The sequence below is a fragment of the Nicotiana tabacum genome, chromosome 12, assembly GCF_000715075.1.
Source record: "Nicotiana tabacum cultivar K326 chromosome 12, ASM71507v2, whole genome shotgun sequence".
NCBI lineage: Eukaryota > Viridiplantae > Streptophyta > Magnoliopsida > Solanales > Solanaceae > Nicotiana > Nicotiana tabacum.
In genome coordinates this window covers 94,370,505-94,397,781 of record NC_134091.1, presented here as the reverse complement: position 1 = coordinate 94,397,781, position 27,277 = coordinate 94,370,505, and the positions used below count along the sequence as shown (strand labels likewise).

General features: G+C 39.6%; 1 protein-coding gene across 1 annotated transcript; it reads left to right on the top strand.

Moving 5' to 3' along the window:
* The first annotated feature begins 535 nt into the window (after positions 1 to 535).
* Positions 536 to 2,929, top strand: LOC107760481 (glycerol-3-phosphate acyltransferase RAM2-like). The gene is made up of 2 exons (XM_016578535.2): positions 536 to 1,192; positions 1,865 to 2,929. The coding sequence occupies exons 1-2, from the start codon at positions 581 to 583 to the stop codon at positions 2,750 to 2,752; spliced, it is 1,500 nt and encodes a 499-aa protein (XP_016434021.1). The 5' UTR covers positions 536 to 580; the 3' UTR covers positions 2,753 to 2,929.
* The last annotated feature ends 24,348 nt before the right edge of the window (positions 2,930 to 27,277 follow it).

Genomic DNA, 27,277 nt, shown 5'->3' with positions numbered 1-27,277 from the left:
CTGGCTAGTGTTCCAACGAATAATGGCAAAGTGGCTAGTTGTCATTTTGTGCATCATTTAAAGTTTTGTTTTCTAACAATAATCCATCTATAAGTACTTCAAGCTGCGTTTAGAAATTGGCGGTTTGAACAAAAGAATCATTTTTATGATATTAAACAAAGACAATATGTTTTGGGAAATCCAATATGTATTTGCTGACCACTAATTAGAATTTAATGGAATTCAAAGACAATAAACTGCACGTAACATACATTACTATGACTGAAAAAGTAAGAAAATATATTGAGAGGTGAATGCACAAAGACAAGCAATGACGATTCGAACTAAGAAAGAATTATGCTTTTTCCCTTCTAGAGAGACAAGAAAATGACAATTTCAGGCAAATTCCAATAGCTTTAGCCTCTTTAACGCCAACCATTTTGGACATTTATCTTAGTGACAATCTTCACTATGTTTTCCTTATTTGCCATCTTTCTTAATCAATATATTATATATACTCAAACTTTGGACAAAATTAACTTCAACCAGTAATTAAAAGAAAAAGGAAACTGCTATATTTGTTACTTTAGAGCTGCAAAAAATGGCGATAACAACGTTTCCAACTGTCGATAAATGTGCATCGATAGGGCGCGAAAAGGACACGGTGGTGGCGGACATGGACGGAACTTTGCTTCGAGGCCGAAGCTCTTTCCCTTATTTTGCCGTAGTTGCTTTTGAAGTTGGAGGGGTTTTAAGGTTACTTTTCCTTCTCTTGGTTTCGCCACTGGCTGGACTCCTGTACTATTTCGTCTCGGAGTCTGCAGGAGTCCAAGTTCTTATTTTCACGACGTTTGTAGGAATGAAGGTATCTGATATAGAATCGGTAGCACGTGTAGTGCTACCAAAATTCTATTCCAGAGATCTTCATCCTGAGTCGTGGAAAGTGTTCTCTTCATGTGGGAAACGTTACGTTTTGACTGCTAATCCGAGGGTTATGGTGGAAGCATTCTTAAAGGATTTCTTAGGAGCTGATATAGTTTTAGGGACTGAAATTGGAATTTATAAAGGTAGGGCTACTGGTTTTGTTCAGAAGCCCGGAGTCCTTGTTGGGAAGAATAAAGCTGATGTTCTTAAAAAGACTTTTGGAGAGACTCAACCTGAGATTGGATTGGGTGATCGTCATACTGATATTCCTTTCTTGGCTTTATGCAAAGTTAGGTTCTTTACCATATTTATTCATCAACTAATATGTTTTCTACTCATATTAATCTCTCTCTCTCTCAAAGTAGGTCAACATAGAAAAGAGATGAAAATTGCGTAATATTCACTACCTAGAACCACAGCATATATAGTCCAACAAACGTTGTGTATTCTATCCGACATTGAAGTAAATGTATGAACGTTTTTACATCCTGTGTTCCAATTTAGGTGATACTATTTTCGTATTAGTCCGTTCTAAAAATAATACTCACATTTCTATATTTGGTAATATTTAACCTCACACTTTCAATTTTGCCTTCAACGAGAAGTTTCTATAGTCACACGCGTTATGACATGTTTTTTTTTTTTTTTTTTTTTTTGCGTTATGACTTGTTTAACAGTAAAGTTTCAAAAGTTTTATAGCAACACAAATATTATGACATCTTTAAGGCAGTTTTAAAAGTATTCATTTCCTTTTTAAATTTGTGACTAGTCAAACATTGTCACATAAATTGAAATATAGGAAGTATGACATCTGAATTGGGCATCAAAAGAAAGAATTAAGATGAAAAACTTGTTTTATAAGATCAATGAAAAGCTTCATGTTCGTATTCCACTATGTGAATATTAAATTCTTGGATTATATAAGTTGGAACTCGATGAAGTAACAAAGTTAAAAATGCAGGAGGGCTACATTGTGCCACCAAAACCAAAAGTTAAGGCAGTAACCAGAGACAAACTTCCCAAGCCAATCATTTTCCACGACGGCCGATTAGTTCAAAAGCCAACACCAATCATGGCATTGCTCATCATTCTATGGATCCCCGTTGGTTTCATCCTTGCTTGCTTGCGCATTGCTGCTGGATCACTCCTCCCTATGCCAATTGTCTACTACGCATTTTGGGTACTAGGCGTTCGTGTAACCGTTAAGGGTATCCCTCCACCTCCTGTGAGGAAATCGGGTGTCCTCTTTATTTGTTCCCACAGGACTCTTCTTGACCCTATCTTTCTCTCCACCGCCCTTGGCCGACCTATTCCAGCTGTTACATACTCCGTTTCACGACTCTCTGAGATCATTTCACCGATTAAAACAGTTAGACTGAATCGTGATCGAGCTTTGGATGCTTCCATGATCAAGAAACTCCTACAAGAAGGCGATCTTGCAATTTGCCCCGAGGGGACTACTTGTAGGGAACCGTTTCTTCTTAGGTTTTCGGCCTTGTTTGCTGAGTTAACCGATGAGCTCGTGCCGGTGGCCATGGTGAATAAGATGAGCATGTTTCATGGTACCACGGCGAGAGGATGGAAAGGGATGGACCCCTTTTACTTTTTCATGAACCCTAGCCCAGCTTATGAAGTTACATTCTTGAACAAGTTGCCCTATGAGATAACTTGCAACTCTGGCCAAAAATCAAGTCATGAAGTGGCTAATTACATACAAAGGGTCATTGCTGCAACCCTTAGTTATGAGTGTACTACTTTTACAAGGAAGGATAAGTATCGTGCACTTGCTGGAAATGATGGCGCTGTTGTGGAGAAGCCTAAGACCAAGAAGCGTATAATGGGATGCTAATTTAATATCAGCTATACTTAGCATTAATTAGAAGATTTCAACTTTTTAAATATTGATCTTGTACTTTCCTTAAGAATGGCAAGGGTACTCGTTAGAAATAAAAAAGTTATACATCTATTTCTTCTTGTATTTGCATATAATTGGAATCAAGACTTCATGACTGTCAATTAATTGGATTGTTTTAACTTTTATGCAAAAGTTTGCTCAGACTACTGGAAGAACCAAAATTGATAGAATCAGTTAAAAAGTAGAAGCAAATCTCAAAAAAGATGCGGTGAAATTGCATGAATTTCGTTATGGTTGCGTCAATCCTTAGATGAAAATCCCTTCTTTGTTAAAATGAAATATTATGCAATTAAAAAGAGGATGCATGTCATTACCTCTCGTAATATAACTCCATAAAAATTGTTGGGTTCAAATAAACCAAAGATACTCTTAATATGGTGTGATATTATTTGCTTTAAGGCCAATCCTGCGCGGCTTTCCCCAAAAGCCCTCACACCATTAAGAGATCCCTACACCTTATATGTAAGCGCCCAATCTTTTCAACTACCAATGTGGGACGTTGTTCGTACACTCAATAATCTCCCCTCCGAACTAATTTTCACGTGGCCTATCACCGCGATCCACATACCTATTTCCGAGATTCACTACAGTCTCTCCTCGAACTAAGTTTCATGTGGCCCATTATCACGATCCACATGTCAATTTTTGAGATTAACTGTATGTCACCCATGTTATTAAAGTATTTATAACAAATGGAGCCCCGCTACAAGCTTCTGCTTGTCTGTGTGCATCTCTAAACTCATAAGGGAAAGTAAATCGAGTCAAACGTCATTACTTTACCTTCACCATACTTGTCCCATCGAATCTGGGCTCTCCTTGTAGGGATAATAGGTTTCCTAAAAATACAAAAAAATAAATTCAAGACTTAAATAATAAATCTTCCCTTGGCTCTTGAATTCTCTTTATCAACAGATCACGTCTCTCTGCCTTGCTCTCAACCCTCGTAACAGCTCCACTGAATACATCACACACCAATCAAGTCTAGGCAATGCCTAAACTTATTGGCCGGGACTGCCTTGGTCATCATATCAGTTGGATTCTCATGAGTAGCCACTTTCTTCACATCAATAACCCCCTTTGATATAATATCTACGGTAAAATAATATCTAACTTTAATATGCTTCATCTGCTCATGTAACATATGATTCTTAGTAAGATGAATGTTATGCCCCAACCTTGGGGACAAACACAACACTCAATACCTTAACTTGATCGAGTGGACCAACTTATTGAGATATACATTTTATAACTCATGCATGCTTTAGAAACATAAACCTTTTTTAGAATGATTTGCCTTTCATGAATTAGTAGGCATTTAATAACAAAGGAAGTTATTCATACATGCCATATGAGACCTCAATAGGAAATGATAAAAGCATAATCTAACCACTTGTGTTTATGGAGCCTCTATGATATCATGAATAAAAACTAATCGACGACAAGACCCGATTATACCCAAAAGAACAAGCACCATGAAACATGATAGATACCCCGGGCATAAATAGAGCTCGGCAAAAGTCTGAAAGACGCCTAGCGAGGATCCACACCGTCCACAGTAACACTACTTGTATCCACGAAAGAGATGCAGCGCCCCGATAAAAAGGCGTAAGTACATGATGAATAGTACTCCCATGCATCGTAAGTTAACTCTTATAAAATGGGACAGATCATAAGAAATAAACATGGATCGACAATAGGAAATTTCAAAGCAATAAGCATTTTATTTCATTACGTAAAGCATAAAAGAGTTTGAGTTTTAAACCCTATTTAGTAAGAGTCCCTAGCCACTGACATATATAGCCACCACGTGCACTTTGTGGCACTCTGGCCTAAGACCGGGCGGATGTGGCGTCTCACTATAATGTCGTGTGGGTACTGTATTATGATCCAAATTCCACTAGGATCGTAATAGCACCTAATCCAACCTGCTAGGCGAACCAATAGAAAATAAAACTAAGATATAAAATCATACGAGCTAAATAAGTCGTAAACAAGGCTAATAACATAATATGAGTATACATAGCGAGGATACTTACCTTTTTCAAAATAAGCTTCAACCTTCAAGAATGCCTTTTCCTCTCTTTATGGCCTCTATATGTCCACAATCTAGCCAAATAATACTCAACAAGATTTTTTGTAGGAATTTATCCAATAAGGAAAAAAATTCAATCTTTATTAGAATCTCAAAAGTCAAAAAAAAGTCAACCAGGCTCACATGATCAAAACTCGAGACCAAGACCAAATCAGTGACCCATAAAACTCCCAAATCAAAATATGTAATTTGTTTCCAAATCAGAGTTCATTTTGATGTTCAAAACCATAAATTTTATTTTCATAAGTTTTAGTTCAATATCCCCTTTCCCCCTTTGTCACGACTCCAAAATCCCACCTGAGGTAGTCGTGATGGCACCCACTCTCTTAGACTAGGTAAGCCTAACACATAAGAGAATTTAATAGAAATAACAACTAAAAATATTAAATGAAACTGATAAATCTCATGACAACATTAATACTGAATAATAATCACAAAATTCACAAAACCGATAAAAGTGAGTTATAAGCTCTAAGAAGTACACTAGGAAGTCTCTAAATATAATACTATCTGATGTGAAGATAAACATCGTAAAAGACAATAGTAGAGGGTGATTCCGAGGCCTTTGAGGGTCAAGCAGGTATACCTTGAAGTCTCTGAGATATCCGAGTCTACTCACTGGCATCCGGCACGAGCATAAGTACCTGAATCTGTACAAAAATATGAAGAAGCGTAGCATGAGTACACCACAACGGTACCCAGTAAGTATCAAACCTAACATCGGTAGAGTTAAGACGCCAGGTCATAGTCTTCGATTCTTGGTTTTGATATTATTTATGATAGTTCGAGCTTTTGGATTAGTTTGGATAATGTATATGTACTTGTTGGTATGATTGGACGGGGTCCCGAGGGGCTCGGGTGTGTTTTGGATCATTGGTTGAAAGACTAGTTAAGTTAGGAATTGGAGATTGACCATGGTAAACATCAGATCAAGATAACCTCTTTTCGGTATTTTGAGTGCGCCGAGCAGGCCCGTAGCATATTTTATGATTGAGATGCATATATGGTTTGTATTCGGAAGGTTCCTAATGAGTTTCGGTGTAGTTTCAGATCATTTTGGTGAAGTTTGGGATTGCTGGTACTTCGCAATTGCAAACTTTTTGTTACAATTGCGAACTCCGCATTTGTGAACTTCAGGTCGCAATTGTGAACCTTGGTCACAATTGAGAACATGTGGTCGCAATTGCGATCTCCATAATTGCGAACATGTGGTCACAATTGCGAACTTTTGATCGCAAGTGTGATATCTGCAACTGGGTTAAGAGTTAGAATTTCGGGATTTTAGCTCGTTCATTCATATTTTGACCCCTAGACTTGGTGAGGGCGATTGTTTCAAGGAGAATTTTTCACATGACAAGAAGGTAAGTGATTTCTACCTATTTGTGATTATATTTCAAGGTTTTGCATAGATTTCTACACCATTTGGATTCTAATCATATATTTGGACTCGATAGGTTATGGGTCATCGGATTTTGGTATTAGTTTCGGGTTTCGGGCATGCGTGCTAGGAGTTAACCTTTGGGGAATTCATCAAAGGTCGAGGCTTTATTGATTGGGATTGCTTCCTATGGAATTGGTTGACTTCCATGATTGATGATTGGCTAGATTTGGACCAGTTAGAGGTGATTTCTCAAGGAAACGTAGTTTTTGAGTTTTGGACTAGCCCGGATGAGGTAAGTGTCTTGCCTAGCTTTTTTTAGGGAAATTTTCCTAATAAAATGACATTGTTGCTACATGCGGGGGTAATGTATATGCGAGGTGACGAGCGTATATGCATGTGACAGGGTTATCCATGCTCGGGGTAGATTATATGATTCTTTGTGCCTTGTTGAACTTTGTGATTTTCTTGCCTCATGTATTACTTGACTTCTATAATAGTATGAGCGTAATTTCAGTGCTAAAGACTATGATTTAGCTTAATTCAACTTGATTAAATATGATGGACTCCTTGTGAAACTGGTGATGTTCTAGATTTGGTCATAACTATACCTAAATCATGATTACATATTTAGGTATGTTATTCTTGAGATACTCGGGTTCCACTCTTACGTTGAAGATCATGTTTGGATTTTTTTGAGATACTTTAACAATGGGGTTCTTGAAGTGTATTGATTTATTTATTGCTAAAAAAGCTGTGATTATCGTTTATGTGGTGTATTTTGCTTAACTACTCTTCTTGATGTTATCTACACTTCTTACCTTGCTTGTTGTTGATGTATATGTGCTTGGTGAGGAAGAGTGTAAAGCACGAATGGTGATGCCGTGTAATTATTTTACATTATCATTTGAGGATGAGAGAAAAAGCACGAAGGGTGATGCCGTGCCCTTGTCTTTATATTATCATGTGAGGAAGATAATAAAAGCACAAAGGGTGATACAATGCCATTGTTTCTACATTATCATGTAAGGATGAGAGTAAAAACATGAAGGGTGATTTCATGCAATTGTCTTTATATTATAATTTGAGGATGAGAGTTCATGGCTCGAAGGGTGATTCTGTGCGGGCGAGGACGAGAGACATGCATTATATTGTGTTATCTTTCCCTTGAGCATACATTTCTGCCTTATCCATTGTTGCTATTGTTGCACCTATGCCTTTTATGTTGCTTGTTGTTGTCAGATCTTTGCCTTTCTACTTTATTTGTTATTGTTCTATCCATATCTTCTAATTGTTTATTTTGCTACGTTCATGCTTTCCTTCTTGTTTGTTATATTTATATCTATGTCTCCGCTCGTTTGTCATTATTTTATCTAAACCTTCTCCCTTGTTTGTTAATGAAATCTATGTTCTCCTACCTTATTTGCCATTATTACTTTTGTGCCTTCTACCTTGTCTGTTACCGTTATCCACATGCTTCTGTCTTAATTGTCACTGTTATCTGCGTACCTTCTACTTCGTTGCTACAATTATTGGTATTCCTTCTACCTAGTTGGTACTGTTATACATATGCTTGGTGAGAATAAGAGATAAATGCACGAAGGGTGTTGCCGTACCAATTAATTTTACATACATGCATATATTTGGTAAGGACGAGGTAAATGCACTAAGGGAGTTACCGTGCCATTTGATTCGATATCTTGAACACATTCCTCATATTATGAAGATTCGTGGGCTAATATATTGTTTTGGTGATTTGTGCTTACTGAGTTCATGGGGTCGGTTGTACTCATACTACACTTCTGCACCTTACGTGCAAATATATAGAAAAGAGCGGCTGCGAAGTTCAAGAGTCTAGCATTGAAGATGTACCAGCACACCCGATACAAGCTACCATTTGTTTGTGGTAGATTAGAAGTTATAACTCTGTTTATGTTAATTTCAAACAGATGATGTATCTTTCCTCAACTGAAGTTATACTCTTATTCATAGTCGCTCGTGACTTATACTGCCAGTCCTTGGGATAGTTGTATTAAACTCTTTTGGTTATTTCATTCATTATTTTTGTTGGTTTCTTATCATAATAATGACTTAAACTGTTGGGCTTACCTAGCGGGTTAGGTTAGGTGCCATCACGACTTAGTGAGATTTTGGATCGTGACAAGTTGGTATTAGAGCACTAGGTTCATAGGTTCTACGAGTCATGAGCAAGTGTCTAGTAGAGTCTTGTGGATCGGTATTATGATGTTCATATTTATCTTCAAGAGGTTACATGGCATTTAGGAAACTTCCCTTCTTTCTTTCCTTATCGTGCGACCTTTTTTCAGCGTGAGCCCATGTATCTTTGATTTCTTCCTATTCATCCGTATATGATGTTGAGCACTTATCATTGGGCACCGATGGCTTGTGATGTTACGGATGGGATGCAAAGGGATGTGGATGCTTGATTACCGTCGCAATGTGTTGTCCAGGCTTAGATATTGATCCTTCGGTTGTTGGGAGTGAATATGATTCTCATATCTTCTCGACGAGTGTAGACTCGGGATGATTAATCGGTTGCCTAGTTATTGTGACCATGGTGGGCTCATGGGAAGGTGTTGATTTGAGTCTAGCCAGTGGGTTATCTCCTGTGTAAATATTCGAGGTTGCGTATTTCGTATGAGGCTTCTATTTAGTGGAATGCATATCTTATCATCTCAGAGCATTTGAGGAAGTCAGCTTGATTGTCACAAGGAAGAGTATGTACTTGGAAGAGTCTTTGGTGTATTTTATGACTAGAGTTACATAAGTTTATGAAGCATTCAGTTGACTGACACCGCGGGACCGGGACAGCTATGAAGGAAGGGCAGTGTGGGTTAGAGATGATGTTTTCTATGGTTTCGAGTCAAGTGAGGGAGTTTTCTATCGATGATCGAATTGCATGGACATGCGTATTTTAGCTTTTGGACTAGGATGTGCTTGTGGATTGGCTATGACTTGAGAAAGATTTCATCGAGGATGATTTCGAGTGAGAGATAGGTTGGATGTATGGCATACTACACCTTTATGGGAATATAGAGGTCTTGGGATGATTCATATTTGATATTCGTTGTGGATGTAGTGTGCAAGAAAAATGAATCACTTGGTTTCTTCTTTTGATTATTCATGTGCTGGCAAAATGCGGGTTATTCGGTGCTTATTGGCTGTGTAATGGAGATTAAAGCAAGGTAAATGACTTTCGAGGAAGTTCTGATGAGTTCCAGATTTATGTGCGGTATTTAAGGATTTTTGGATTTGTGTATGTCTAGGGCTTAAGATTAGTAGTGGATGTTGTCTGGACTTGCGGTACTTTGATATCAATGTTGACTCTACATGGAAGCATTTGAGAGATGCATAAAACAGCTTCGGATTTGCAGAAGGTCCCTTCAGAGAGCATTTCAAATTGAGTTACTTTTGGGTTTGGCAGTTTGCGTGACTCGGTTGAGTTAGAGGAAATTATTTGTGATGATTTGACTATGTATTAATGGGTTTCGAAGAATTCACGATGGTTATGGCCACGGTTCGGGGTTGATGTCTTCTACGGGTATAGAAGGTGTGTTGCGTGCGTTGATGTCCTCTTATATTGAGTTAAATGGAAGGTTCTCGGTTGATGAGGTGTTTAACCTGCTTGTGATTCAGAGTTGATTATGAGATTTTCTTCTTTTCACGAGTTAGCATGATAGTTGCAGTGCGCCGTGTGGGATTGAAAGTTTCCAGCACAAGGTTGTGTTTTAGTTTCGAAGGGGAGGTCATGAGTTCTAGATAGCACATATGATTTCAGATGTTTAAGAGAATGCTGACACTATGTAACGACCCGACCGATTGTTTTGAGATTTAGTGTTCCATTCGGTGGTTCGAGACTTTGAGTAGCTTCATATTATGTATTATTAATTGTGTGTATAATTGGTTTTCGTTTTCGAACGGTTCAGGATTGATTTGGAAGAATGATTCTTGTTTTAGAAGCTTTAAGTTGGAAGAGTTGACCAAGGTTTGACTTTTGGGTAAACGGACTCGGAATCGGATTTTGATTGTTCCGATATGTTTGTATAATGATTTTGGACTTGTATGTAAGTTAGGATTTGGTTTCGGAGGTTCTTAGAAGAATTCGACACTATTTATCGAAAGTTGGCAGTTTGAAGACCTTAAAAGTTTATAAGTTTGACCAAGAGTTAACTTTGTTGTTATTGGACTCCAATTGGCGTTCGGAGACTTTGGATACATCTATATAATTAAATTGAACGTGTGTGCAAAGTTTGAAAGTGACCTAAAGTGTTTAAATGTGATTGAGACACTCTTTTGAAAGAATGAAGATGATTTCGAGTGAGAGATAGGTTGGATGTATGGCATACTACACCTTTATGGGAATATAGAGGTCTTGGGATGATTCATATTTGATATTCGTTGTGGATGTAGTGTGCAAGAAAAATGAATCACTTGGTTTCTTCTTTTGATTATTCATGTGCTGGCAAAATGCGGGTTATTCGGTGCTTATTGACTGTGTAATGGAGATTAAAGCAAGGTGAATGACTTTCGAGGAAGTTCTGATGAGTTCTAGATTTATGTGCGGTATTTAAGGATTTTTGGATTTGTGTATGTCTAGGGCTTAAGATTAGTAGTGGATGTTGTCTGGACTTGCGGTACTTTGATATCAATGTTAACTCTACATGGAAGCATTTGAGAGATGCATAAAACAGCTTCGGATTTGCAGAAGGTCCCTTCAGAGAGCATTTCAAATTGAGTTACTTTTGGGTTTGGCAGTCTGCGTGACTCGGTTGAGTTAGAGGAAATTATTTGTGATGATTTGACTATGTATTAATGGGTTTCGAAGAATTCACGATGGTTATGGCCACGGTTTGGGGTTGATGTCTTCTACGGGTATAGAAGGTGTGTTGCGTGCGTTGATGTCCTCTTATATTGAGTTAAATGGAAGGTTCTCGGTTGATGATGTGTTTAACCTGCTTGTGATTCAGAGTTGATTATGAGATTTTCTTCTTTTCACGAGTTAGCATGATAGTTGCAGTGCGCCGTGTGGGATTGAAAGTTTCCAGCACAAGGTTGTGTTTTAGTTTCGAAGGGGAGGTCATGAGTTCTAGATAGCACATATGATTTCAGATGTTTAAGAGAATGCTGACACTATGTAACGACCCGACCGATTGTTTTGAGATTTAGTGTTCCATTCGGTGGTTCGAGACTTTGAGTAGCTTCATATTATGTATTATTAATTGTGTGTATAATTGGTTTTCGTTTTCGAACGGTTCAGGATTGATTTGGAAGGATGATTCTTGTTTTAGAAGCTTTAAGTTGGAAGAGTTGACCAAGGTTTGACTTTTGGGTAAACGGACTCGGAATCGGATTTTGATTGTTCCGATATGTTTGTATAATGATTTTGGACTTGTATGTAAGTTAGGATTTGGTTTCGGAGCTTCCTAGAAGAATTCGACACTATTTATCGAAAGTTGGCAGTTTGAAGACCTTAAAAGTTTATAAGTTTGACCAAGAGTTAACTTTGTTGTTATTGGACTCCAATTGGTGTTCGGAGACTTTGGATACGTCTATATAATTAAATTGAACGTGTGTGCAAAGTTTGAAAGTGACCTAAAGTGTTTAAATGTGATTGAGACACTCTTTTGAAAGAATGAAGATGATTTCGAGTGAGAGATAGGTTGGATGTATGGCATACTACACCTTTATGGGAATATAGAGGTCTTGGGATGATTCATATTTGATATTCGTTGTGGATGTAGTGTGCAAGAAAAATGAATCACTTGGTTTCTTCTTTTGATTATTCATGTGCTGGCAAAATGCGGGTTATTCGGTGCTTATTGGCTGTGTAATTGAGATTAAAGCAAGGTGAATGACTTTCGAGGAAGTTCTGATGAGTTCCAGATTTATGTGCAGTATTTAAGTATTTTTTGATTTGTGTATGTCTAGGGCTTAAGATTAGTAGTGGATGTTGTCTGGACTTGCGGTACTTTGATATCAATGTTGACTCTACATGGAAGCATTTGAGAGATGCATAAAACAGCTTCGGATTTGCAGAAGGTCCCTTCAGAGAGCATTTCAAATTGAGTTACTTTTGGGTTTGGCAGTCTGCGTGACTCGGTTGAGTTAGAGGAAATTATTTGTGATGATTTGACTATGTATTAATGGGTTTCGAAGAATTCACGATGGTTATGGCCACGGTTTGGGGTTGATGTCTTCTACGGGTATAGAAGGTGTGTTGCGTGCGTTGATGTCCTCTTATATTGAGTTAAATGGAAGGTTCTCGGTTGATGATGTGTTTAACCTGCTTGTGATTCAGAGTTGATTATGAGATTTTCTTCTTTTCACGAGTTAGCATGATAGTTGCAGTGCGCCGTGTGGGATTGAAAGTTTCCAGCACAAGGTTGTGTTTTAGTTTCGAAGGGGAGGTCATGAGTTCTAGATAGCACATATGATTTCAGATGTTTAAGAGAATGCTGACACTATGTAACGACCCGACCGATTGTTTTGAGATTTAGTGTTCCATTCGGTGGTTCGAGACTTTGAGTAGCTTCATATTATGTATTATTAATTGTGTGTATAATTGGTTTTCGTTTTCGAACGGTTCAGGATTGATTTGGAAGGATGATTCTTGTTTTAGAAGCTTTAAGTTGGAAGAGTTGACCAAGGTTTGACTTTTGGGTAAACGGACTCGGAATCGGATTTTGATTGTTCCGATATGTTTGTATAATGATTTTGGACTTGTATGTAAGTTAGGATTTGGTTTCGGAGCTTCCTAGAAGAATTCGACACTATTTATCGAAAGTTGGCAGTTTGAAGACCTTAAAAGTTTATAAGTTTGACCAAGAGTTAACTTTGTTGTTATTGGACTCCAATTGGTGTTCGGAGACTTTGGATACGTCTATATAATTAAATTGAACGTGTGTGCAAAGTTTGAAAGTGACCTAAAGTGTTTAAATGTGATTGAGACACTCTTTTGAAAGAATGAAGATGATTTCGAGTGAGAGATAGGTTGGATGTATGGCATACTACACCTTTATGGGAATATAGAGGTCTTGGGATGATTCATATTTGATATTCGTTGTGGATGTAGTGTGCAAGAAAAATGAATCACTTGGTTTCTTCTTTTGATTATTCATGTGCTGGCAAAATGCGGGTTATTCGGTGCTTATTGGCTGTGTAATTGAGATTAAAGCAAGGTGAATGACTTTCGAGGAAGTTCTGATGAGTTCCAGATTTATGTGCGGTATTTAAGGATTTTTGGATTTGTGTATGTCTAGGGCTTAAGATTAGTAGTGGATGTTGTCTGGACTTGTGGTACTTTGATATCAATGTTGACTCTACATGGAAGCATTTGAGAGATGCATAAAACAGCTTCGGATTTGCAGAAGGTCCCTTCAGAGAGCATTTCAAATTGAGTTACTTTTGGGTTTGGCAGTCTGCGTGACTCGGTTGAGTTAGAGAAAATTATTTGTGATGATTTGACTATGTATTAATGGGTTTCGAAGAATTCACGATGGTTATGGCCACGGTTCGGGGTTGATGTCTTCTACGGGTATAGAAGGTGTGTTGCGTGCGGTGATGTCCTCTTATATTGAGTTAAATGGAAGGTTCTCGGTTGATGAGGTGTTTAACCTGCTTGTGATTCAGAGTTGATTATGAGATTTTCTTCTTTTCACGAGTTAGCATGATAGTTGCAGTGCGCCGTGTGGGATTGAAAGTTTCCAGCACAAGGTTGTGTTTTAGTTTCGAAGGGGAGGTCATGAGTTCTAGATAGCACATATGATTTCAGATGTTTAAGAGAATGCTGACACTATGTAACGACCCGACCGATTTTTTTGAGATTTAGTGTTCCATTCGGTGGTTCGAGACTTTGAGTAGCTTCATATTATGTATTATTAATTGTGTGTATAATTGGTTTTCGTTTTCGAACGGTTCAGGATTGATTTGGAAGAATGATTCTTGTTTTAGAAGCTTTAAGTTGGAAGAGTTGACCAAGGTTTGACTTTTGGGTAAACGGACTCGGAATCGGATTTTGATTGTTCTGATATGTTTGTATAATGATTTTGGACTTGTATGTAAGTTAGGATTTGGTTTCGGAGGTTCCTAGAAGAATTCGACACTATTTATCGAAAGTTGGCAGTTTGAAGACCTTAAAAGTTTATAAGTTTGACCAAGAGTTAACTTTGTTGTTATTGGACTCCAATTGGTGTTCGGAGACTTTGGATACGTCTATATAATTAAATTGAACGTGTGTGCAAAGTTTGAAAGTGACCTAAAGTGTTTAAATGTGATTGAGACACTCTTTTGAAAGAATGAAGATTTAACAACTTAAGAGAAATTTTGTTCGGTTTGAGCCTCGATTCTTTGTTGTGATGTTCCCGTGGGTATTTTGAGGCTTTGGATGAGTTTGGATGATGTATTTGTACTTGTTGGTATGATTGGATGGGGTCCCGATGGGCTCGTGTGTGTTATGGATCATTGGTTGAGAAACTAGTTAATGATTTGAAGTTTGACCATTGGTCAATATCAGGTCAAGATGACCTCTTTTCGGTATTTTGAGTGTGCGAGCAGGTTCGTAGTATATTTTACAATTGAAATTCATATATGATTTATGTTTGGGAGGTTCAGAATGTGTTTTGTGTGCTAAAACGAAGATTTTCTTATTGTTGGTTTTTTTCCCCCGGTGTACGTAATTACGAAAATGCCATTTATGTCACTGCAATTTTCAGATTTCTTTTAAAACTTGAAAACATCATATCTCCTTCGTTTAAAGGCCAAATTGGGTCATTAAAAAGACTATCCTGGTTATAATCTCGCAAGGATCATGTTAACGTGGGTTTTGGGATCATCTAGGACCTTATTCGAGCAGGGAGGGACAATTGCTGCGTTGTTTTCTTCTTGTTTTGGAATTTAGTTACTTTTTCTCACAAGGTTTTGGAGTTCAGTTTTGAGCGATTTTGGAGGAGATTTTTACTACATGGATTGAGGTAAGTATTTTTGACTCGGATTGTTATTATTTCATGATTCCAACCTCTATTTTAGTGTTTGATTAATGATTTGAATTGGAGAAATTGGAGATTTTTGTAAAAATTTCTAAAATATAAATTGATGTTTTGAAGGCCGATTTGAGGTCGGAATTGAATGGTTTTGGTATGGTTGTAATCGTATCGGAATGAGTGTTTGGCATTTGTAGGTTTTGACGGGTTCTGAGGTGCGAGCCCGGGGTTGGCTTCTTGGGTTGACTTTTTGTTTTTTATTAAAGACCGAAGCTTTATTATAATTATTTTCTATTGCTTTTATTTATGATATTAAGTTATTTTGACTAGATTCGAGCCGTCGGAGGTTGTTTCACATGGGAAGGGCTTCTTAGAGTATTCATTTAGCTTTTTTGAGGTAAATATCTTGCCTAACTTTGTGTGGGGGAACTACCCCTTAGGATTGGGTTTGATTGTACTATTAGAATTATGTGGAAGGCGTGTACATTGGGTGACGAGTATGTACACGGGCTTATATGTGAACAATTGACCTATTTAGACTCTTAGGCTACTTATAAGAATTTAATTGAAGTTGTTATTATTTGTCCTATCTTTTGTTGTCAAGTTTATTCTTACATGCTTTAATTGAGGTTGTTAATATAGGTCCTAGTTTCCGTTGTCTAGGTTTCCCTTATATGCATTTGTTAGTAGTTATTGTTGCATGCCATTTCTTTCTATTGTTGAGTCATTCTCATGCATTTAGGTGTAGTTGCCATTTCATACTATCTCTTCATTGTTAAGCTTATGTTATGTACTTGAATTGGAAATTTCCATTTCATGGAAATACCTTCATTGTTGGGTTATTGAAATTGTAGTTGTGAAAGCTATTAACACATTGTGGTTGAAGTTGTTGATTATTGGGATACCTTTCCTTTGTTGAGTTGTCTCACATTTATTTTGTTATTTTTGATATTCTTGTACATATTATGGTGGAGCCATGAGCTATTATTGTGGAAACATTGATATTGTTGATTATTGGCAAGTTGTGACATATGGGCACTTGTGGTGCGAGTTGTTATTGTGATGTGATATTGATGTGCATGCGGCGGTATAAGTATAGGGGTTAATGTGCATGCGGCGGTGTAAGGTGGGACTTTATACGCGTATTGCTAGTAAGGGAATTACTTGAAGTCACACGGTGAGATAAGGGGGCTAAAACGCGTGTGGCTATTTCGGAAAAAATGTTTTAAAAATAAATGCAAGGCTCATGTGGATATATAAGGAAGATTGTGATTGTGACTTGTGAAATGTGAATATGAGGTATGGTACCTCGGTGTGATTCTTGTTATACATTCTATATTGGAAAGGCTTGTTGATTTGAACGATTATTGTTTTGTTTTCTCACCTCATTCCATTCGTAATTTTGATTGTACTTGGTTATTTGTTGTTACTCTTGTGTTGGAATGATTGTGATTTATTGGGTGAGTCATGCATTCTACGTGATTTGTTGTGTTGCTTTAATGTTCCAATATGTGCCTCCGTTGATACTTGGTAAATTGATTGGTTGATAACATGCTTTACTATATGTCACTCTCAAAATAAAACTCGTCATCTCACTCGGTGACTATATTTAAATTTTTATCACGCTTTACTTTATATGATTCTATATTTAATTCGTTAATTTATTCGATGTTTTACTTTATTTAAAAATGTTACTTTACTTTACTTTAATTGATTTCTGAACTAAACTTATTTTTCCCATTTGATACTCTACTTTGTATAAATTGTACTTTAGTTTTCTTTATTTGACTTCTAAAATAAGTCCATTATCTCATTTGACGCCTTACTTTATTCGAAATTAATATTTTACCTTATTTATTTTAATAAATATTTCGAACATTTTTATTTTGAAATTGACATGGATACAATGTACATGATAGCACGTAGACTTTTCCGTACGAAGGTGATGGATAATGTGGGCACGGGGTGCCAAGTGTGTAAGATTCGGGGTTGTGGCTTATGATTTGTGATGTCAAGGTATGGTGCCTTAACGAGCAAAGTATGATGACATATATAAATAAGTGGAACTAGGGTAAAATAATATGAAAGCATCCCCGTGGCACACTGAAACAATACCTATGATCACTGTGTCTCAAGCAACAGCCTCTGGCGTGACAGGGATAGCATAACATCGAGCCAGACTGCCACTCAACCAGCCTCCCCCTCTAGGACGGCCTCGAGCTGACTGTGCCCCACCCCGAGCTGGTTGTGCGGGTGGTGTAGCTACTGGTGCTGGAATCATAGGCCGAGAAATCTATTGTGGAACTCTACCCAACAGTCTGGGGAAATCCCTCTTGAGATGACTCAAGTCCCCGCACACAAAAAACCCCCTCCTCTGACGGAGCTGCTGACCCTGATGATCTGAATAGCTGCCTGTGGAGCCCTGTGCAGATGAAGCATGGTAAGAACTCTGTGCCGACAATGCACTAAATGATGACTGAGCTGGGCGGGTACTGTAGGAACTGTGGTTAACTGAAGAACCACGAGGAACATAGCGAGCTGCCTGAACGGGTCTAGAATGAAACTGCCTGAACACGACCCCTACTGTAATGAAACTGGCCTCCAGATGAGGCACTGCTGAATCCACCTGAACTATGAGGCTTCTTAGCCTCCTCCTCCTCACACTCTTGCTTGCGAACCAGCTCTAAGCGTCTAGAAATATCGACCACCTCGTCAAACCTCGCAGCCTTCGTAACCTCCTGAGCCATATTGAAGCATAATCCATAGTTGAGGCCATCAATGAACCTCCTAATCTTCTCCCTCTCAGTGGGAACAAACCATACCACGTGACGTGCTAACTCGAAAAACCTCATCTTATACTGGGTCATACCCTCCTGGCGTGGTTGCTCAAACTACCTACACAACTCCTCTCTGGGAGTCTTTGGGACAAACTTCTCTAAGGAGAGAACTGAGAACACATGCCATGTGAGTGGTGCTGCATCGGCTGGACTGCTCAACTCATAAGCCTTCCACTATCGGTAAGCTGCCCTCGTCAGCTGAAATGTAGTAAATGAGATCCCACTGTTGTCCAATATACCTGCTATGCGAAGAATCCGCTGACATAGGTCTTTAAAATCCTGAGCATCCTCTAACTCTGCTCCACTAAAATCTTGAGGCTTAAGCCTCCCAAACCGCTCCAATCTCTTCTGTTCTTCATCACTCATATGGGTACCAACCTCAGCCCTAGCAGCACCAACCGGCTGAACTGGCATTACTCTTGGTGTCTGGAGTCCCTGAGCTACCTACTCTGGAGTACGGGCGTCGGAATTTTGAGCACCTCCCCCGTCCTGTGAAATGGCTGGTACAGCTGGAATTGAGACTGCCTGAGCCAGGCTCGTGCACACAGTCAAAATCTGGCTAAAGCCTCATGAAGACCAGGAATCACAATGGGCACTGCTGGTGCCTAAGCTGGTCCTACCGGCTCAACAACATCTGGTACCTGCTCTTGAGTTGGAGCAACTGGTGGCTCCACAGGTGCTGCTCTGACTGTAGTACAAGCTACACCTCGGCCCCTACCGCGACCTCGGCCTCTCGCGACCCTAACTGGTGGTACTGGTGGCCGTCCACCTGATCCAGTCGTAATGTGTCCTCACTATCTGTGAGAAAATAGAAGTCAAGTTCAAATTTCAGAAATAACAAATCCGCACAACAAGAATACAAGAAAGTGAAGTTTCCTAACAATTCGGCAGCCTCTCGAAGATAAGTACAGACGTCTCCATACCGATCCGCAAGACTTTACTAAACTTGCTCATGACTCATAATACCTATGAACCTAGGGCTCTGATACCAACTTGTCATGACCTAAAATCCCAACCCGTCGTGATGGCGCCTAACACACTAGCTAGGCAAGCTGAAACATAATAATAAAGAAACAGAACAACAGAACTTATAGAAATAGCATAAGTCTAAAATCTCAATACAAACAAATACTGCTAATACAAGGTAAATCCCCCAGAAACTGGCAAATACGTAGTCATGAGCTCTACAATGGAATACAAGTCTCAAACTGAACAATAATAACACAGTCTAAACTATAACAACAATATGTAAGGAAAAGACAAGTCAAAACTGCGACCAAGGATGCAACTCTACCTCGCCTCTCGAACTCAGTCCAACAAGCAAGCCTACTGCTGATAACTGGTCCCACAACTGGATCTGCACGATTAAGTGTAGAGTGTAGTATGAGTATAACCGACCCAATGTACTCAATAAATATCGTAACTAACCTCGGCGAGGTAAAAGAATCAATAACTATATATAATACCTTCTATAACCTCTACAATTTCATAAATCCAACAAGTAAAAAATAGTAATGTGATCATGTATAAGGTACTGACAGGACTATCTCTTTGTGTGTGTGTACAATTACTCAATATCTCTGTTCAGTCACTGGTAGAGCATATAAGATGATATGCATATTAATGAGATATTAAATTGTGGAAATTGCAAGTAAAGATGAAATGCAATTCCAAAACAACACTGGCAAGACTTTCCTCAACCTTCCCATCCGTACCAAACCACTGATCAATTTTCCTCGATAACCGCGTGTACACCATCAAGAGAGAAACATGAGAGGGAGACCCTAGGGGGGTGGATCCATATCCACATGCTGCACGGACAACTCACGTGCTAATATATATAATCAACCGCACGGACAACTCACGTACTGCACAGACAACTTATGTGCTAATAGAATAAACCGCATAGACAACCCACGAGCCAATAATCATAATCCGCCTGGCGTGGTCACAAGCTACCAGTCCAACTCATAACATAGAGAAAAACATATGCGGGAATACATGTACATGATCAATGATTATCAAGTTTCATACTCCTGGACTGATATAAATAACATGCTATAGTGTAGGCATGTGCAATGTGTGCTATCACAACTAGGGCAGACAATTCCCATCAAGAAATAGCAGTTTATTAGGTTCAATCGGAAGTAATAACTCAACGAAATCTCAAACATGGTGCAAGTAGCTCACAAAGGGGTACAAAATAGGGGAAAACATCTCAACTTGAAGCATGGAACTCATTTCAAGGCATGTCATAGCCTAAGCACTACCCGAGCATGGAAATAGTACCCCGGTACACGCATATGGGCTCAACCCCACACATTTGTGCCACCCATAGCTCGTAGCTATCACAAATAATTCCCAATTAATGCCTCAACCAAGTTTAGATAAGATACTTACCTAAAGAAAGCGAAATCACTCCTCTAACAAGCCCTTCCTGCGCGTATAGACCTTTCACGACCCAAAATCCTAACCTATCGTAATGGCACCTATCGTGGTACTAGGCAAGCCGACATTTATGAAATAACTCCAACACTTAACAGAAAATGGATTTAAAATAGTTTAAATGATAACAACTTCCCATAAATAGGATAGAAATCCGAAATACAAACATCAGCTACCAAATACAATAAGTGAAAAGATAGGAAAGGAGAAACAAGGTATCCAAAATGCCGGCAGCTACCTCGAAATCTCCAGAAGATCAACTATGCGCGGAAATCAACACCCACTGTGTCCGGGAAAACCTGGATCTGCACACGAAGTGCAGGGTGTAGTATGAGTACAACAAACTCAACAAGTAACAATACTAAATAAAGAACTGAAAGTAGTGACGAGCTTCACAGTTGTAGTTCAATTACAGTGATTTCAACATAAGAAAGTAGGCATGCTCTCAAGTTCGATAAATTAGGTCAATAGTTATTCCATGACCAGTTCAAGTGAAACAAAGTGTAATTTCTTTCAGAAATTTCAAACAATGATACATGGCAGTTAATGCAACAATAATGAAATCAAATGCATCCTCTCAGGGCCACAGTCACTCAACCTTCCCATTCACTCAGCACTCAGCACTCGCACTCAATAGGTACCTGCGCTCACTGGTGGTGTGTGCATACTCCGGAGGGGCTCCTTCATCCCAAGCGCTATAATCTGTACGGACAACTCACGTGCTATAATGTAATATCTAAATCCGCACGGACAACCCACGTGCTACAGGACAACTCACGTGCTATAGTATAATATCTGGATCCGCACGGACAACTCACGTACTACACAGATAACTCACGTGCTATAGTATAATATCTCACAACCAGGCCCTCGTCTTCACTCAGTCATCAACCTCTCCAGTCTCTCAGGCTCTCACAAATCATAATAAGCAGCCCAAACAACACTGATATGATGCATCAAAATGAATAATAGAGATCGAGATGTAATATACAAATAAATTATGACTGAGTACAAACAACAATTTAGCATATAATTCAACATGTACACGACCTCTGTGGGTCCCTACAGTGCCAACATGTAGTCTAAACATGATTTGTGGTTAAATTTCTCTAATACATGGAGAATGTACAGATAACAACAGATTATACAACTATACGGTTCCATGTAATTTGACCAAGTCGCAATTCCTACAGTGCACGCACACATGTCCGTCACCTAGCATGTGCGTCACCTCAAAACCAAATACATGACACATAATACGGGGTTTCGTACCCTCAGAACCAAATTTAGAACTATTACTTACCTCAATACGAGCAAATCTCTACTCCAACACACCCTTGCATCGTGAAACGGCCTCTGAATGCCTAGAATCTAGCCCTAAACAATGCGATAAAATCAATACAGGCTAAAGGAATCAACTCTGTAAGAAAATGCTAAGTTATTAATCAAAATAAAAAATCGGCTCAAAAGCCAGCCCCCGGGCCCACGTCTCGAAATTCGATAAAAGTCACAAAACCCGAAAGCCCATTCAACCACGAGTCTATCCATACCAAATTTATCAAAATACGACACCAAATCGTCACCCAAATCCCCAAATCAAACTCTCCAAATCCCTAGCCTTAAACTCCCAATTTATACCTTAAATACACACTAACTAGGTGGGAAAATCAATAGGGAAGCAATATTATTGATAAAAAATGAGCACAAGGGACTTACCTCAAGAATCCCCTCGAAAACCCTCTCAAGAATCGCCTAAACCGTGATTGAAATGTTAGAAATGAAGATAAAATTGCGAACCCTTGCTTTTAACATTTTGTCCAGGCTTTTTGCACCTGCGACCATATATCCGCATTTGCGGAACTGCTTATGCGGAAACCACTTAAATCCTCTAGGCTCGCATCTGCGCTCCATGTTTTGCTCATGCGGAGCCGCTTCTGCGGCCTTCCATCCGCTTAAGCGAAAATAGGCCCCTCTCTCAATTCCGCAATTGTGGAGCCTCGCTCGCACCTTGAGGGTTCGCAGATGCGGTAAATTCCTCATAGCTTCGCCCTGCCCAGGCTAGCCCATCCCCGCTTCTGTGTAAGCCAAGCCGTATCTGCGGCATCGCAGGTGTGGAAATGACCTCGCACCTGCGACCTCTGCTCACCTTCTCCTTGGCCGCTTCTGCGGTTCGCCTCTCACTTCTGCGAGATCGCACCTGCAATCCCCACTCTGCAGGTGCGATTACACCAGAAGCTGGTGAGCTTCAACATTTCCCTCAAAGTTCAATTCGATTCGTTAACCATCCGAAATCAACCCTCGGCCCTCGGGACCTCAACCAAACATACCAACGGCTCCTAAAACATGACACGAACTTAGCCGAGCCGTCAAACAACCTCGAACAACATCCAAAACACGAATTGCACATAGATTTAAGCCTAATGAACTTTAAACTTCCAATTTCTACAAATGATGCTGAAACCTATCAAATCTCATCCGATTGACCCCAAATTTTGCACACAAGTCACAAATGACATTACGGACCTACTCCAACTTCCGGAATCAGAATCCGACCCCGATATATAAAAGTCCACTCCCGGTCATACTTTTCAAAAATTCTAATTTTTTACCATTTCAAGCCTAATTCCACTACGGACCTCCAAATCACAATCCAGACACTCTCCTAAGTCCAAAATCACCTACGGAGCTAACCGAACCATCAAAACTCCGTTCCAGAGTCATTTACTCTAAGATCAACATCCGGTCAATCATTTCAACTTAAGCTTTCAATCTTGGGACTAATTGTCTTATTTCATTCTGAAATCACACCGGACCCGAACCGACTACCCCGATAAGTCACATAACAACTATAATGTATAAAAAGAGCAGTAAATAGGGGAACGAGGCTACAACTCTCAAAACGACCGGCCGGGTCGTTATATCCTCTCCCTCTTAAACAAACGTTCGTCCTCGAACGGGTCTAGAAACATACCTGGAGTCTCAAATAGGTGTGTATATCCGCTCCGCATCTCTCGCTCGGTCTCCCAAGTAGCCTCCCCAACTGGCTGACCTCTCCACTGCACCTTTACTGAAGCTATGTCCTTTGACCTCAACTTTCAAACCTGCCAATCCAAAATGGCCACTGGCTCTACATCATAAGTCAGATCACCATCCAACTGAACTGTGCTGAAATCTAAAACATGAGATGGATCGCCGGCATACTTCTGGAGCATAGAAACATGAAATACTAGATGCACACTCGACAAACTAGGTGGCAAGGCAAGCTTGTAAGCCACCCTCCCAATCCTCTGAAGTACCTCAAATGGCCCAATATATCGAGGGCTCCACTTGCCCTTCTTCCCGAACCTCATAACACCCTTCATGGGTGAAACCTCTAACAATACCTTCTCTCCAACCATGTAAGCAACATCACGGACCTTCCTGTTGGCATAACTCTTATGTCTAGACTGCACCGTGCAAAGCCGCTCCTGAATCATCTTAACCTTGTCCAAAGCATCCTGGACCAAGTCAGTACCCAATAGCCTAGCCTTCCCAGGCTCAAACCAACATACCGAAGATCTACACCGTCTCCCATACAAAGCCTCATAGGGAGCCATCTAAATGCTTGACTGGTAGCTATTGTTGTAGGCAAACTTCGCGAGTGGAAGAAACTGATCCCAAGAACCCCCAAAATCAATTATACAAGTGTATAGCATATCCTCCAATATATGAATAGTGCGCTCGGACTATCCATCCATATAAGGGTGAAATTATGTGCTCAACTCAACCTGGGTACCCAGCTCTCGATGCATGGCTCTCCAAAATTGCGATGTGAACTGCGTGCCCCGATCTGAAATGATAGACATTGGCACGTCTTGGAGGCGAACAATCTCTCGGATGTAATCTCAGCCAACCGCTCCAAAGTATAAGTAGTCCCAACTGGAATAAAGTACGCGGACTTAGTCAGTCGATCCACAATCACCTAAATAGCATCGAAATTCCTCGAAGTCCGTGGGAGCCCAACTACAAAATCCATGGTGATCCGCTCCCATTTTCGCTCTGGAATCTGAAACCTCTGAAGCAATCTGCCCGGTCTCTGATGCTCATACTTTACCTGCTGACAGTTGAGGCACCGAGCTACAAACCCCACTATATCCTTCTTCATTCTTCTCCACCAATAATGCTACGTCAGGTCCCAGTACATCTTCGCGGCACTCGGATGATTGGAATACCTCAAAATGTGGGCCTCCTCAAGAATCAACTCACGTAGCCCATCCACATTAGGCACACAAATCCGACCATGTATCTTCAATACCCCATCATCCCCAATTGTAACATCTCTGGCATCACCGTGCTGAACCATTTCCTTAACGACAAGCAAATGAGGGTCATCATACTGGCGCTCTCTGATGCGATCATATAAAGAAGACCGTGAAACCACACAAGCCAAAACTTTGCTCGGCTTGGAAACATCCAATCTGACAAACTGGTTGGCCAAGGCCTGAACATCCATGGCTAAAGCCTCTATGCTACTGGTAGATATGCTAAACTCCCCAAACTCTCTGCCTTGCAACTCAAGGCATCGGCCACCATATTAGCCTTTCTGGGATGATAGATGATGGTGATGTCATAATCCTTAAGCAGTTCCAACCATCTCTATTGTCGCAAATTAAGATCCTTCTATTTAAACAGATGATGTAGACTCTGGTGATCAATGAAAACCTCATAAGGGACACCGTACAAATAGTGCTGCCAGATCTTCAAGGCATGAGCAATAACTGCTAACTCGAGGTCGTGCACATGCTAGTTCTTCTCATGCACCTTCAGTTGTCTAGACGCGTAGGCAATCACCCTGCCGTCCTGCATCAACACCGTGCCGAGACCAATGCACGACGTATCATAATATACTGTATAGGATCCCGAACCAGTAGGTAACACCAACACTGGGGCTGTAGTCAAAGCAGTCTTGAGCTTTTGAAAGCTCTCCTCACAATCCTCGATCCACCTGAACGGAGCACCCTTATGGGTCAACCTGGTCATAGGTGCTGCAACAGATAAGAAACCCTCTACAAATCGACGATAATACCCCGCCAACCCAAGAAAACTCCGGATCTCCATAGCTGAGGATGGTCCGGGCCAAGAAAACTCACTAAGAAAACACAATGGATTAGGACTGTTGATCTATCTTATCAACGGTGTGCGTTGAATCCCCATTTTCTTATTATTCATTGATGTTATTAAGACTAATTCTCCACCATCAAATCACAGAGATCCAACGGTTGCTCTTTTTAGGGATCTAGACATTTCTAAAATCTTTATCTCACCAAAATATTAGGGCCGTTGATCGAATGATCCAACTGCCCGGATTTAGTTGTGCATTTTTAACCCAGAGAAGCCCCAAACCCTAATTCATTCTTCCTTGACCAAGCTGCCCCCTTTCCCCTTTTTCTCTCTACTCTCTCACCTGCTCTTGCCCTATCAGTCACAAGAACTTTCACAAATACGTGCAAGGTCAACAAATAAACAACCAAATCATCCCTTTTGTCTTCCCTAGCTGCGAATCCCGCCGATTTCTTCCCCATTTTGTCACTTAATTTCAAAATGCCTCAAATTTGAACCCTAGCTTAAGGATGCAACTTTAAATCACTTAAATACTCTTATGTTCCATCAAATCGGAGCATGCATGGAGTTTCTTCAAAGATTCACCCTGAGGATACTTTATCAGAGGTCAGACGCAGTGACCTTTGGGTTTTGGGTTTTGTCCAACGGTTCTCTGCCTTCAACGGTCGATTCCTCCTCTCAGGTAAAACTACTTTATCATTTTCCCTATGTTTTCCTCTAATTTTACCATCTTTGCTATCATCATCCATCCTTCGTCATCTTCTACTACTGAGTTTGAATTTGTGGAAACCTAAGGTTTTAATGGCCACTATAAATAGAGCCTTCAATGCTCTCACCTAACACAAACACTACAAGCACTACTCAGATTTCATTTACAAAATTTTTAGGTTCCTTAATGATTTCTAGTTCTCTTTTCCAGTTCTGAGTTCTTTCACTGTTCAAAGTTTGAATCTTTGATTCGTGTACAGCTAAGCAAAACCCATATTTGCTTTGTTGCTCGAAAGGAGGTTAGTGCAGTTCGACCTCTTCTTTTTTGATTGTTTTATTTGAATTCGTGACCACAATGTTGCTTTCTATTGATTACCTCTGTTTATGATACTTGTTATTAGTTTATGATTGATTGTTCTTGCTCAAATGAGTTGTTGTTTTTTTAGGATTGACTGTTACGCTTTGATATCATGTGTCTCAAATTAGTATTAATTGTTTATTATGTGACTTTATTGAACATTGTTCTAAATTGAACAACCTATTTAATTAAGCTCCTATAATTAGGTAGAGATGCCTTAGTGACTTCCCATACTTTTCTGACTTCAGATTTCCTTGATGTTCTGCTATGGCCTTCATGTCTACCATATTAACTTTTTTTTTTGTGTGTAGTTTGTTGCTCTGCACTTGAGGTTATATACTTGATAAGCTTAACTAGAACATATATGAATACTTAAGGTTTAATTCCAAAGCTATCATTTAGTTGAAGTATGTCAGTATAATTGTTTAAGTTGCTTTCTTCCTTCACATGAGTGTTTGTTGATTCTAAAGAGCTTTTGAGACATTACTGCTAAGGTCTTTATATTTTCTATAACTACTGATCATATCTGTAAGACTTATTGC

Excerpts from the sequence above, each read along its gene's own strand:
- LOC107760481 (XM_016578535.2), top strand. The coding sequence starts at position 581 with ATGGCGATAACAACGTTTCCAACTGTCGATAAATGTGCATCGATAGGG. Across the intron at positions 1,193-1,864 it reads CTTTCTTGGCTTTATGCAAA|GAGGGCTACATTGTGCCACC; the intron begins GTTAGGTTCTTT and ends TTAAAAATGCAG.